The sequence below is a fragment of the Lepus europaeus genome, chromosome 5 (assembly GCF_033115175.1).
Source record: "Lepus europaeus isolate LE1 chromosome 5, mLepTim1.pri, whole genome shotgun sequence".
Taxonomy (NCBI): domain Eukaryota; kingdom Metazoa; phylum Chordata; class Mammalia; order Lagomorpha; family Leporidae; genus Lepus; species Lepus europaeus.
The window spans coordinates 112766746-112781992 of record NC_084831.1 but is presented as its reverse complement, the minus strand read 5'-3'; the positions used below and the strand labels follow the sequence as shown (position 1 = coordinate 112781992).

The following is a 15247-nucleotide window of genomic DNA, read 5'->3' as shown; positions in this document are numbered from 1 at the left end:
GCTAGTGCGCTGCGGCCAGTGCACCGCGCTGATCCGATGGCAGGAGCCAGGTACTTCTCCTGGTCTCCCATGGGGTGCAGGGCCCAAGTACTTGGGCCATCCTCCTCTGCACTCCCTGGCCACAGCAGAGAGCTGGCCTGGAAGAGGGGCAACCGGGACAGAATCCGGAGCCCTGACCGGGACTAGAACCCGGTGTGCCGGCGCTGCAAGGCGGAGGATTAGCCTGTTGAGCCACGGCGCCGGCGGTATACAATTTTCAAATCTACACAAGAAACTGCAGATCAACTAAAGTTCAAAGCATAATAAAATGCCTAGATATAATCATCTGTTAAGTTTTTAAAACAAAAGTGGGGGTGGAATTGTAGCTATACATTGCAAAGAAATTAAATTAGTGAGGATTCCAATTCTTTGGGCCCTCTTTAGCAATGTACAGCCATTCAATTCCAAAATGTCAACAATAGTGTAAAAACACCTGCTGTAGATGTGCTTAATAACTACATCCACGAAGGTGGCCAGAAAGACCAGGAATAACAAACAAGATAACTCTAGGAAAAGATGACACTGTCTGAATAATGCAAGCCAGCTCTGTAGCTCCACCTCTTTACCATAAGGTTTCTTTCTAGTCTCTCAGTTCTCGAAACGAGTGCTTGAGAAGAATCACATTGAAAAGTTGGTCTCAAGTATCAACAGCAGAAGAAAGTAACAAATGTGCACACAAACCCCAAATGTGTGCTGCCTGTGCTTCCGTCTTACACAGTGGAGCCAGGCTATTGTACCTCATTTACACAGGAGAGGTGGCAAGTTATTGACACCAACTTGTTATGGAATTTGTGGTCTGGAAGATAAATTGAAGTATCATTACCTTCATGTAAAAAGAAAATTTTAGCTGGTAGAGAATAATGTTGGACATCCAACATCCTCCTAGAATGTAAGATCCATGTGTTCGGGAAGTTTGGTTTGTTCCCTGATGTTTCTAGGTTCCAGAAGAGTGACTAGCAGGTAGTTAATGTTCAATATGTATCATTTAGTGGAGTTGAGCCTGGCTTTTCACTTTTATCTCTTAACTTACCTAGCCTCTTCCCTTATGGACTCTAATCTGTGGCCATGGCAGTTCACTTATAATTTTTTTAAGAATGCCAAATCTGTACATATGCTCTTCCTACTACTAAACATTTTCCTCTTCATTTCTTTGCTTGTTGATATTGAACTTGTATTTCAAGTCCATACTCAAATGGCACCTTGCACTCTTCTTGATCTTCTTATCAATGACTTTCTGCCTCATCTTAGTTCCCTAGAATTTTGTTCCTACACCTGTTGTAGTGCCCATCACACACGGTTTGCATGTCCTGCCTACCAGACGGTGAGCTCCTTCAGAGCAAGAATTTGTTTTATATTTTTGATTTCTACTTATTTATTTTTAGATTTAAAAATTTAACATTTTCCATTTTAATTTCTTTTTTTAAAATAGTGATTCATTTTATTTATTTATTTATTTATTTGAGATATAGAGTCACAGACAGTGAGAAAGAAAGAGAGAGAGAGAAAGAGAAGAGTCTTCCATTTGCTAGTTCATTCCCCGAATGGCCACAATGGCTGGAGCTGAGCAGATCCGATCTGACGCCAGGAGCCAGGAGCTTCCTCCAGGTCTCCCACGTGGGTGCGGGGGCCCAAGCACTTGGGCCATCTTCTTCTGCTTTTCCAGGCCGTTAGCAGAGAGCTGGATTGGAATAGGAGCAGCCAGGACTAAAACCGGCGCCCATATGGGACTCCTGCGCTGCAGGTGGAGGATTAACCTACAGCACCACAGTGCTGGTCCCTTGCCATGTTAATGTCATGTGTGGGCTTTATATACATATATATAATACCATTTTTCTGGAGGAAGAGTATATTGCAATACAGAGAGCACAGGTCAGTGATTATAACATTTATAACTCCATATACCATATAACATGACATACACATGTATTTTATACTTTATGTATGTATTAACTTCCACATATGGGAGAAAACAGGAGGAATTTATATTTATGTGTCTGGCCTATTTCACCTCATATAATAATCTCCAATTCTGTCCATTTTGTTGCAAATATCAGGATTTCATTCTTTATAAGGCTGAGTAATATTCCATTGTATATAATACCATTTTCTTTTTTTTAACTTTTATTTAATGAATATAAATTTCCAAAGTACAGCTTATGGATTACAATGGCTTTCCTCCCTCATAACTTCCCTCCCACCCGCAACCCTCCCCTTTCCTGCTCCCTCTCCCCTTCCATTCACATCAAGATTCATTTTCAATTTGGCCGGAGCTGTGGCTCAATAGGCTAATCCTCCACCTGCGTCGCTGGCACCCCGGGTTCTAGTCCCAGTTGGGGCGCCAGATTCTGTCCAGGTTGACCCTCTTCCAGGCCAGCTCTCTGCTGTGGCCCAGGAGTGCAGTGGAGGATGGTCCAAGTGCTTGGACCCTGCGCCCCATGGGAGACCGGTAGAAGCACCTGGCTCCTGCCTTCGGATCAGTGCGGTGCACCGGCCACAGCGCACCAGCCATGGTGGCCATTGGAGGATGAACCAAAGGCAAAAGGAAGACCTTTCTCTCTGTCTCTCTCACTGTCCACTCTGCCTGTCAAAAAAAAAAAAGATTCATTTTCAATTCTCTTTATATACAGAAGATCAGTTTAGTATATATTAAGTAAAGATTTCAACAGTTTGCACCCACATAGAAACACAAAGTGAAAAATACTGTTTGAGTACTAGTTTTAGCATTAAATCACAATGTACAGCACATTAAGGACAGAGATCCTACATGAGGAGTAAGTGCACAATGACTCCTGTTGTTGACTTAACAAATTGACACTCTTGTTTATGGCATCAGTAATCACCCTAGGCTCTTGTCATGAGTTGCCAAGGCTATGGAAGCCTTTTGAGTTCACCAACTCTGATCATATTTAGACAAGGTCATAGTCAAAGTGGGAGTTCTCTCCTCCCTTCAGAGAAAGGTACCTCCTTCTTTGATGACCTGTTCTTTCCACTGGGATCTCACTCGCGGAGATCTTTCATTTAGGTAATTTTTTTTTCACAGAGTATCTTGGCTTTTCATGCCTGAAATACTCTCATGGGCTTTTCAGCAGAATCTGGATGCCTTAAGGGCTGATTCTGAGGCCAGAGTGCTGTTTAGGACATCCGCCATTCTATGAGTCTGCTGTATAATACCAGTTTCTTTATCTAGTTATCAGTTGATGGACATTAGGTTGATCCATGTCTTTGCTATTGTGAATTGGGTTGCAATAACATGGTAGTACAGGTATTTTTTTTTTCATATGTTGACCTCATTTCCTTTGGATATATTCCAAGAAGTGAGATGGCTGGGTCATATGGTAGATCCATTTTTTTTGTGTGTGTGAAATTTCTATATTGTTTTACTTTTCCCACCAATATATGATCCATTCTGTGCAAAGAAGAAATAAAAATGCAACAAGATGTAGTCTTATGTGCTTGAAATCCTTAGCCAGTAGAACTGATGTAATCTGGATTTTGTCCTCAATAATATAAAAATGTAGGTAATAGCAATAACTATTAGTTTTTTTATTAGTTTTATATATTAAATTTGTTATGTGTTCAAAGTGTAGGCAGAGAGCCTGACATGTAGTAGGAGCTCAGTAGATGTTGACCATTAAACTGTTTGCATAGGATAGCTCTTATGAGCTTATGTTCACCTCACTGTTCATAGTCAATAATAGTTATAAACCTAATCATCAGATTGTGACTTATCACTAAGATGTACTTTTTGATCAGGATGATATCTTAGACCCAGCTCATGCTAGTAAAGACAAGGAAACAGGTCCAGAAAGCCAAAGAGACGTTCAGAAATCCCACCTTGGTAACTAACAGAACCAAAGATGTAAACATGCTTTATTCACCATAGTAAAGAATGATTCTTCAGAATTATCTGTTTAGTGGAGATGCAAAAAACCTAGAACACTGTAAAATATGCTTTAATAGTGTCTAATTTTGATACTAAGTGTCATTAAAATGAAACCTTTTGCAATGTAGGTATTTTCTATTTATGTAACTGAAACAGATTGCGGTTGGTTTGCTTTTGTTAGATTTGGAGGTCTCTCAGATGCATTACTAATCCATCCATTAAACATTAAAGTTAAAGGGGACTTTATAGCACCTCTAATTAAATGTGCATGTGCTGTGCTATAAAGATTAAGGAAATTGGGGAACAGAATAGTTATGTGACTTGGCCAGGATCAAACATATTTAAGCCATTTCAGTTGCAGGGGTGGTTAAAACAGTTGAGGGTTGTTCCAGAGTTATTGGTTGCATTGGTCAAAGTTGAACATGGTAAGATTTTGGTAAGATTTTGATCATTTGATAGGGAGGCAGAGACATACATCACACTTTTCAATTTCTCTTAGTCTCAATTTCCTTACCCACAAAATAGACAGAAAATAATATGTTGTTGCATCCCTATGGGTTGGAAAGATGAATCAGGTGATATGAAAATATAAATTAAGAAGCTGTTTTATTACTGCTATCATTACCATGGCTTGAGAATTGAGCTTACTCTAAACTAAACAGCTGTCTGTGGGAACTTAGTATTATCAAAGCAAAATAGGCTAGAGATAGAAAGTGAGTTACACAATGACCTGATAGAATCTCTTTTCAAAAGATTTTTTTGGATAGGAATAAATATGTTGGTTTGACTTATGAATCATATGATGTTCTCCAATGACTTGTAACTGGCTCAGTATGGGTTCCCTAACTTTTCTCCTTTAAATTTCCTTGATTATATATAATTTTGTCATCTGTATTCCTGAAGCTTCTCTTGTAAATGATACTAATAGGAGGAATTTTATAGTTAAGAAATGTTTCTGGGTCATTCAAGTGAGTTCCTAATGGTTAATCCTTAAAAACAGGGAATCACAAATTTCCAAGAATAAAGAAACTCAAAACCAGAGGTAATTTTGATTTTCAAAGAACTTACTGTATTGCTGGATAGATGTGATTTGATTAAAATAACCATCTGTTTCTTATATTCATAATTTAGCTAACCTGATTACATATTCTGATTAATAGTTAAAATTGTTGATCTGGTTAGCTTAAATATTTTATATAACTATGATTTAGAAATGTATTTTTACAAAGGGTTAAGCTTTACTTTTACCTAGGCAATTGGTCTTAACTGTGCAATTACTATTTTAGGTACATTGTAGGATAGCTTACCTCACAGGTGGCCTTAACTCCTATAGAGGTTTTAAAAATACTGTGCAAAGTATAACGTTCATTCTGAATTATTGCATCTAAGAAATAGTTGAGAATGGATAATTGCATGGTACATTCCTGTTACTGCAAATGTGGGCTGGTGCATATATTCTGTATATAAAAGCACTGAGCTCCGTTTTGTGAGGGAGTAGTTACCTTTGAAAACGTGTTCCCTGGGCACGTACTACTCTTCCTCCACAGACTTGTCTGTTTCCTTTCTAGTAACTAGGAGTTTCCCAGGACTGTTCTGACTGTCTGAGATTCCTCTTTTTTGAATTTCTATGAGAAATAGGATGTGATATGTAATGGTGTGGGAAACTGGGGAGCTAATTATTTGTGTAGATTTCTGATTATTTGTGAAGGCTCCCTGTCTCTGTACTGTGAATACCTTAAAGAGGGGTCTTATTATGCACTTTGGTATTTTTCAGGGTCTAGCACAGTGCTGGGCACACAATAAGCACTCAATAAACACATAATTAATCAGCACTAACTGGGAAACTTCTCAAGGTCTGAGATTCTGTTTCTAATTATCCACAGGGTACCTCATCGAGGGCCATATGCTGATAGGTGCTAATTGATTGATTTGATTGAAACTGTAAACCCTTTGAGAATACTCACTCAACTCTTTAACTCCTATGATCATGTGAATCTGGGTCCCTAGTCTTTTTGCTCATTTAACTTGTCTTGCCCAAACAGTTGTAAATCTGATGCTTCTTATAGAGGTTGCCTGAGTTATCATTTGCACTCAAGAGGATTCTTAAATTCTTAAAGTCACTAGAGGTGGAAGAGATTCTACAAGATTTTAGTTCAATCCTTCTCATTGCATGATGAGGAAATAGGCCACCTGTGGTTAAGTGACTTGTCTAAGGTTCTTCATTAATCCATTTAATGTTACATTTTGAGTCCCTATTTTATTACAGTTGACAAGTTAGTTAAGAGCAGAGTTTATTTCCGGATTCTCCAGCTGTAGTCAGCCTTCTAACCACAACTTCAATATGGCTATTATTAAAAATTTATCACTTACCAAAATGATCCCGTTTCATCCCTTTCTCTCTTCCTAAACATAGGTTGGAGATATTTTTTGTCCATAACTTCCATTGGGCCCTACTTAGGGTGTTTATTTCCAACTCTTTCATAATTGTGGCACTTTAAGATGAAGAAATTTCATAACACTTTACTCTCAAAAGTAGATCAAAGTTATTTTAAAAATCCTTGTCTTGGGAAGTTTTGGAGAAATTCAGTATATTCATAAGTGAGGAGCTCTTGGACTATCACAGAAACAAGTGGGATTTGGAAATCTTTGTCTCAGGGGATCTAAATTATTGTATTTGACTGAGTGTGTGATGATGCAATAACTGTGCTACTGAAAGGAGCAGAGATCAGGCTAGGATGCAGGTTTGTTACTCTGCAGTATCTCTCATCTTAGAGAAGTGATTCTTCTTGAAAGATAACACAGGCTGGCACCGCGGCTCACTAGGCCAATCCTCCGCCTGTGGCGCCGGCACCCCGGGTTCTAGTCCCGGTTGGGGCGCCGGATTCTGTCCCAGTTGCCTCTCTTCCAGTCCAGCTCTCTGATGTGGCCTGGGAGTGCAGTGGAGGATGGCCCAAGTGCTTGGGCCCTGCACCTGCATGGGAGACCAGGAGAAGCACCTGGCTCCTGGCTTCAGATCAGCACGGTGTGCCGGCCGCAGCGGCCATTGAGGGGTGAACCAACAGAAAAGGAAGACCTTTCTCTCTGTCTCTTTCTCTCTCTCACTGTCTAACTCTGCCTGTCCAAAAAAAAAAAAAAAAATAGAACACAAATAGTTGCTACTTAGTCCAAGGTATAAAATTATATGCTTAGACAGCTAAACCCTAATTAGAAGACTTTTTAAGTATCCCCCCCCCCCCCCCCCCAAAGATAGTGACTAGAATAGTGACTGTGGGTAAGCTAAAGTTTTTGGACAGAGACTTATCCTAGATTTTTAAGTTTCCTTTAGTTCTACATTAACATGAATATCTTTAGAAATGATGGATGAGGGATTGGGGAGGGCAAAAAGAAATGACAATTTGCTCTTTATTGGCTTTGACAAAGTCATGGAATGCTCTTGCCAGAGATGCTGCCTGGGTTTGAGAGAGAAAAAGTTGGAGCAAGAAGGAATAAAAATAAAGAACTGTGGGATGTATTGTTCACAAGTCTAGAGACTGCTACAGCTAATAGAGGCTGGCAGTGAAATGGTCCGGCCTTCTGTCCCATCCTTCTTCCATGTTCTGAGTGTGAAGGACTAATGTCCCAGAAGTTCTGACCATTGGCAGCATTGACAAGTGATCTGTCAGAGCAAAATACCGCTGTTCCCAACACTTATTCTTTTTTTTTTTTTAATTGACAGATAGAGATAGACAGTGAGAGAGAGAGAGAGAGAGACAGAGAGAAAGGTCTTCCTTCTGTTGGTTCACCCCCAAAATGTCCACTACGGCTGGAGCTACGCTGATCCGAAGCTGGGAGCCAGGTGTTTCTTCCCGGTCTCCCACGTGGGTGCAGGGGCCCAAACACTTGGGCCATCCTCCACTGCCTTCATGGGCCATAACAGAGAGCTGGACTGGAAGAGGAGCAACTGAGACTAGAACTTGGCATCGCAGGCGGAGGATTAACCAAGTGAGCCACAGTGCCAACCCCCTCAACACTTATTCTCATATGTGTCTATTTATAGGGAAAGCAATTAGGGTCCTAGATGTTAAGGATGGGTTAGAGAAATAGGTGCTTAGGCTTGGCTTTCAGCATCTCTTGACTTTAGAAAATTACTCTAGCTAATCTGAATTTGGAAATTTTAGGACATACAATTCTGAGCAACAGGATCTTAAAAGTAAATTTCCAGACAGTTATTTTCTGATAAATCTGATTCCAGCCTTCTTCACCAGTCCACTGCCTCGTCCCCCGTCCCACTTCTGTTCACAAGTACAGAAGACACAGAGAGAAGGACCATCTGGCCCAGCATGCCAGCTTTTTATTTGGTTGCTCTCAATCCCATCTTCCTGTTTGGATCACCCCTCCCTTCTTCCCATACTTCAGAAACCAATCAAGGTGTCTCCTGAACTCATTTATTCCCTTTGTTTCGACCGCTTTCTTAAGTAACCTTTTCCATATGCTTATATACCTGCATATGGAACAGAAGCTTTTTCCCCATTCAAAATGGCCTGATCAGACTCTTAGGAAAAGCCATTTACTCAAACATGTGACAAAGTGCTTCTAAGGATCCCAAACAACTTTTCATTACTTTTGATGACTAGGGCATACACAAGTGGAGGAAAAACTACTGTGTTTAAAAGTAGGTGGCTGATGGACACTGATGCTGAATGATATGGAATTTAAGATCTCGTTGCTGTTAGCTTTGACTCTTTTCCCCCCAAATGAAATGGTCTAAGTTAGATTTGGAGCAGAAATCTGTAATAATTATTTTACTTTAATTCAGCACTTATTTTGCTACCCTGTTTGGCCTCATTCCCTTCAACATGGGACATCAGTACTCTTATATTGCCTGTTGTGGACCAATTTTTTTCAGCTGTTGCTAAAACTTACTAAAATGCCAGATGTCATGTTGAAAACATGAAACCTGAAAGAAGGTCATAAATCACAAAAACAAACCATAAAAAAAATAATAAAATACCCTGAGTGCCGTGCTCTGGAGCTTCCCAGCTTTAAGTCTCCTTTTGTTCACCCCTCTCCCCAATCCACCGCATTCCCCAGCCCCCATCTTTTAGGGCCAGGGGTGGGGGCAGCCCAGTGGTTTCTCACCTAAGGCTTGATTGTTTGTTTTGCAGATTCAGAGCAGAGCACTGGTTCAGACTCTGAGGTACTCACTGAGCGGACTTCCTGCTCCTTCAACACTCACCCTGATCTGGCCTCAAGTGCTGCAGGCCCTGTGCCTGCTGCCATGTCTTCCATGGAGGAGATCCAGGTGGAGCTGCAGTGTGCTGACCTGTGGAAGAGGTTCCACGATATTGGAACGGAAATGATCATCACCAAAGCAGGCAGGTAAGGACAAGTTCTGCTGAATAACCAGATTCAAAGAATCGAAAGAAGTCGGAGCCATTCCACCCATTTTCCCCCGGCACATTTGTTCATGGTAGCAACTTGCACTCACCATTCTGCATTTGAACATCTTGTTGTTGTCCTATTGTATTTGCTGTGATTTTACCATTTTCCTCTAGGGGTCTTTTGAATCCAAATCACCTCTACCTTCACAAACACTTTCCAACTACAAATGTTATTTCAGTGAATCCAAGGTACCTCAAAAGTTCATGAAAACAGAATTAAAGATAAATTTATTTCGGTGGTAAAAAATGAAATTCATGTATACAAAGGGTCAAAGTTCATGAACATTGCCTGATATGCAAAAATGATGAATCAATTAAAAAATTGTTTTATACTAAAATAATTTTTGTAAATTCTATTTTTCTATAAGTCTTTTGAAGTAGCCTTGTATTGAAGAGTTATGGTATCTTAATAGCCAAAAGATAGATTACAATAAACAATAAACAATTGTTACCTCACTATCCAATATCTTCAAGGAGTTTTTTTCTGTAAATAACATAACATATCTTCTTTTTAAAAAAGATTTGTTTACTTTATTTGAGAAGCAGAGTTACAGAGAGCAAGAGAGGGTAGACACAGTCTTCCATCCTCTGATTCAATCCCCGAAAGGCCACAATAACCAGGAGCCAGGAGCTTCTTCCAGGTCTCCCACGTGGGTGCAGGGGCCCAAGCACTTGGGCCATCCTCTGCCGCTTCCCAGGCCATTAGCAGAGAGACGGATTGGTAATAGAGTAGTTGGGACTCAAACCAGTGCCTGGATGGGATGCTGGCACCACAGGTGGAGGCTTACCCTACTATGCCACAGCGCCAGCTCCATAACTTATATCTTCTAAGGCATTAAAACAATAAAATGCTTTTAATATTTTTTTTGGTAAGAACTGGACTTGGTGAATCTTCTGAGTCCTTTTTTATTGATCTATTGTATTTTATTGTTAACTTTAAATTATTAAAAACTTTAATAGTACCCATGGAATATCTTGAAAAAGTTGAATCTCTTGAAAACAATTTCTTTTGAAATAAACACTTTTAGTTAAGTTACTCCTTTATTGTTCTTTCTCAGCTTTCCATTCTTAGTTATCTGTTTTGTGCTGGACACTCAGCAAATATTGTGCCATTTAAGTTTCATAAGAATCCTATGAAATAAGACATGGTCATCCTTTAGACAGATGAGGGTGCAAAGGGTGAAAGAGGTCAGTTAACTTGACTAAGGCACAGGGAAGTAAATTGTCACTCCAGAATTCTACATAAAACTGTGTGCTCTAAAACAATAGTTCTAACTTAAAAAATGGTTGAATTCTTGGCTTTTGTATTCAAAATTAACATGATTTAGATAAAACTAAATTTGGACTAAGCTTGAGCATATAGGAATGTCTAACTGAAATTAAGTAAAAGTAATTATACTATTTTCGTATTTTCAAAGCCAGTCTGCTCTACATAGTCCCACATCTTCTGCAGACCAGAAAAGATCTACCTCACTGCTCATAAGTTGTTCTCATGAACATGACTATTTAAAGTGAAATAACATTTTGATTGGATCCAGTTCATCTACATGACACAGAAATTTCCAAATACAAAAAGATATCACAAAAGCATGAGGTTCAAATGAGCCTGAAATGTTATTTTCTTTCTTTTCTGGAATCTTCTTCCTTCTGTACGTTGTAATAGTGAATAAAACAATTAAAAGACTTTTTTAGGGGAAGCAACTTTGAAGAATTACTTTCTATGTCAACTCTTTTTAGGTGCTTGGGTTTCAGTATACTCTTGTTCTACATTTTGTGGTATTAGGCTTTGAAGAGAAGAAAGTAATTCAAAGGAAACTTTTTTTTAGTGTTTCATAAGAAAGGAGAAATATTACAATTGATTTTTTCTAGACAATTTTTCAGTTTTGGTGTTTTCACTTGAATATTATTAGGCCTTTTTTATAAAAGTCTTTCTTTGAGAGGGAGAGACAGAGAAGGCTCCCATCTACTGGTTCACTCTCCAAATAGTGACAACAGTCTTCAACTGGGAGCCAAAGCCTGGAGCCAGGAACCCAGATCACCCACCTAGATGGCAGGAACTCGATCACTTGAACCCATCATTGCTGCCTCTAAAGGTCTGCAATAGCAGGAAGCTGGAATTGAGAGCATAGCTGGGTGTGGAACCCAAGCACTTTGACATGAGATTTGGTATCCAAACTGGTGTCTTAAATGCTAGGTAAGTGCTTTCCCCAATACTATTATGTCTCTGTATTTCTCACTCTTGTTTCAAATATCACTGCCTCATTACATACACTCCAGTGAATTTAGTTTATGATTTCCTGTGAAAACAGCTGTAAGAAAGAAATACTTCAAAAATAAATCAATAACTCACCTTGATACATGAATATATCAATCTATTCCCCAACACAGACACACAGTTTTTTCTTGAATTATATCAAAATCCATTGTTTATCTTTAGAAACTACACTCATTGTCTGTGTATTGGGTTGCCTCAGCAGCTGTTGTTGCTGCTACATGTAATTGTGCTCAAATAATTCTAGATCAACTCAGAAGCATACAGAGGGGGCTTTCTCTTCTGTGAATCTGTTGCCCTGGTTAATTTCTTCCTTCTCACATAATTTTCTTCCCTATACAGTATTCATTTCAATTTTAACCCCATGTTCTTATTCTCACTTAGGAAATCTTAGTCACTTTAGGGGCCAATGTTGTGGCACAGCAGGTTAAGCCATGGCCTGTGACACTAGCATCCCACATGAGTGCTGGTTTGAGTCTTGGCTGCTACACTTCCAATACAGCTCCATGCTAATGGATCTGGGAAATCCATGGAAAATATTCCAAGAACTTTGGTCCCTGCCACTCACGTAGGAGACAGCTCTCTCTCTCTCTCTCTCTCGCTCCTCCACACCCTGTGTAACTCATTTAAGTAAGCAAATAAATCTCTAACAAAAAGAGAAAATCTTAGTCATCATAGACTTCACATACTAATAATCTGGTTGATTCAGAACTACTGCAATCTACAGAGCCCTTGATCTTCGAATATGCCAATACAAGCTGTATAATCAGCACCACGGACAGAGCTGCTTGTAGGGATGAATGGGTTTGGAAGACAAAAGAACTGGCCTAAATTTTGCTATAAAATTAAAACCAAACACATTTCTTTTTGGGAACTATGAAAGATTAGTTTTTCTCCAGAGTGTTGTGTTGTGATTACACTTAATATTCTGTACTAAAACACTGACATAAAGAATAAGCATGTTGCAAAGCTTTTAAAAAGAGAATTAACTTTAAGTCAGGAAGGCACTTTAGAGATTATCTAGTCACTTTGCTTTGTTTTATAGATGCTGAGGTTAAAATGGCTTATCCATAGTCATGCAGTTCATTTATATCAGAACTTGGGCACTAGGAATAGATGGGTAGCTTTGTATATTTGTCCAAGACAAAGCAGGTATCAGTTTTTAAAACATCCAACCCATTTTCTTGAAGCCACGAAGAACAGAAATCCATTTCTTACAAGGCAATAGAGCTTCTGTAAGTGGCTGAAAGGAACCACATGTCTTTAGCCAAGGTAGTGACTTAGAGGACTGTCTTCCCATTCCTTACAAGATGCCCTCCAATCATTTATATTTAAGACAATGAGAAATCATTATTAGTGAAAAGGGAATTACTGAGCTCTAACTAAGTGTATAGGCCAGGGTTCCCAAATTGTTGAAAAAAAAAAAGTAGATCAAAGTGCCTGATCTATTGTGAATATTTGATTTAGTCATTATGAGTAGTTCACCATCAAAATTTCATTAGCCCAACATAAGACTAAAATATGGGGCTTTCTAATTAATAATTAGCCTCTGTGCTTTTGCTCATATATGACTGTGATGTCATTGACCACATGCCAGGGTATATTTGGTCTTTATGTTGCTGTTGCTGTGTGAGTAGTGAGTGTGACACTAGTACAGAGAGTCTCTCCTGTAAGCAACAAGTACACATTTGCAACATGGCTGCCTGGGGTCAGGGTATGGTCTATGGCCGTGAAATGGGGCAAAGCCAATTAGGCCATATGTGGATCAAGCCTGTGACCTTGACCTCATTAGCACCGTGCTCTGCCCAGCTCAACTAACTAGCCCCAGATGGTTAGGCTTAATGCCGTATTTTGTGTACACATACCCTACAGCACATTCATGGAAATCCAAATTTTTGAACTGAGAACTTTTTATGTCTGGCCTGATTGAAAAAAAGCTAGATGTTTTTCTTTTTTTCTCATGGTTACCGAAGAATGGTGAACTTTATTCTGGACCTGCTGAAACTCAATACTTCTTTTGGTCTGCTGCCTCTCCTCCTCTCTTCAATTATGAGAGAAGTTGTAAAGTTCCATATCCTGACCTCACTTGCTTTGGCGAGTTTAACAAGCCATTGTGGTAGAAACAAGGTATTGCCCAGAGGCCACTAGAATTCATTTGGTATTTGCTCCCCATTCCACAGGGTCCTTCCTCTGACACACACGTTGACAGCCTGAGAACTTGCAGAATTTTTTCCTGCAGTTTTATGCATAAAAAATAACCTTTGGTGGCCCTTTTTTTGGGGACCGGTAGCACCTTCTTCTTTTTCTTCTTTTCTAGAGAAATTATTATTAGGGTGGTCATTTTCAAATAAAATCAGTCAGTCAAAAGCACTTTATGATCACATACAATAAACTGCAACAAGCAATTTACAAATTTACACTTTACAATAAGTAGAGTATAAGATACCATATCTATCTTTAAGAAGATTATAGCTAACAGGAACTATATATGTGGATATACACATACACACAAACACCTACATATACATATATTATGTTAAAGATTAACTAGAAACATGGAGCATTGTATTGTATGAGCCCTTTGAATGTATGAATCTTCAAATAGGCCAATTTATATCAAAGAGATATGTTGTTTCAGCAATAAAAGTCTCTAACTTATTTTGTAATTTCCAAAGTGCAAACAACTAGCCAACTTTGAGAATTAGAGTGCATTGGATAGTAATGAGTCTAGAGTATCTGATAAGAAGGTGCATTTCAATATTTTAATCTACTACTTCTACCTCTCTGATTGATGAGCTCACTACCTTATTTCCCTTCGTAGGAGGATGTTTCCTGCCATGAGAGTAAAAATCACTGGCCTAGATCCACACCAGCAGTACTATATAGCAATGGACATTGTACCTGTGGACAATAAAAGATACAGGTAAGAATGACTGTGAGATATGGAATTGTGGGCATCACCAGCATTCCAAGATAGTTTTTAAAGTCTTTAGATGAAACATTTTAGCATGCATCCTGTACAGGAAACATGAAATGGGGGATATACAAATGGCCTGTGGCAGAGCACCAAGCAGAAAGTAGTAAGTAAAGATAGGCAAGCAGAATTCAGTAACAGTTTGGCTTGGCAGTCTCCCTTTGTCTCTGAATAGAATGGGGTTGTACATTGTCTCCCAAATCATATAGTTCTTCAGCCTAAAATTAATTTAATTAACATTGGAAGTGATTAGCCTACTGAATGATTTGACTTCTGAATGCCAAGTGAGTAGGTATGATTCATTTTGGAGAGCAGAAGGAGAAGCAGACCAGTGGAATAAATCCAATCATATTTCTAATGGATCACCCTGAATGTGAAGGGGAGGAAGAATACACTCGGGTAAGACTTAGGAAGAACATTTACTTAAGGAGAATTATTATTCTTAACGTGAGTTCTGAATAAGTTTGTAAGTAACTTTCCCTCAAAGTCATTAAAAATGTAGTCTTCATGTCTCTTGGGTGATTCATACAATGATACTTAAAAAGTTTGTGGAAAAGGAATTAAAAAATAAGTTTGGGACAAGGGGTTACTCTAGTGGTTAAGACACTTGTATCTCATACCAGAATACTAGGGTTTGATAGCCAGCTCTGGTTCCTGAT

At 39.1% G+C, this 15247-nt stretch overlaps 1 protein-coding gene across 3 annotated transcripts in view; it reads left to right on the top strand.

The window, feature by feature from the left end:
* The window catches only part of TBX15 (T-box transcription factor 15), a 140767-nt gene that overhangs the window by 65305 nt on the left and 60215 nt on the right, over positions 1-15247 (top strand). For all 3 annotated transcript variants that reach the window (XM_062192062.1, XM_062192060.1, XM_062192061.1), the window contains 2 exons: positions 9067-9280; positions 14436-14537. In XM_062192062.1, coding sequence (XP_062048046.1) covers positions 9067-9280; positions 14436-14537 — 316 coding nt within the window. The remainder of the gene's footprint in view (positions 1-9066; positions 9281-14435; positions 14538-15247) is intronic.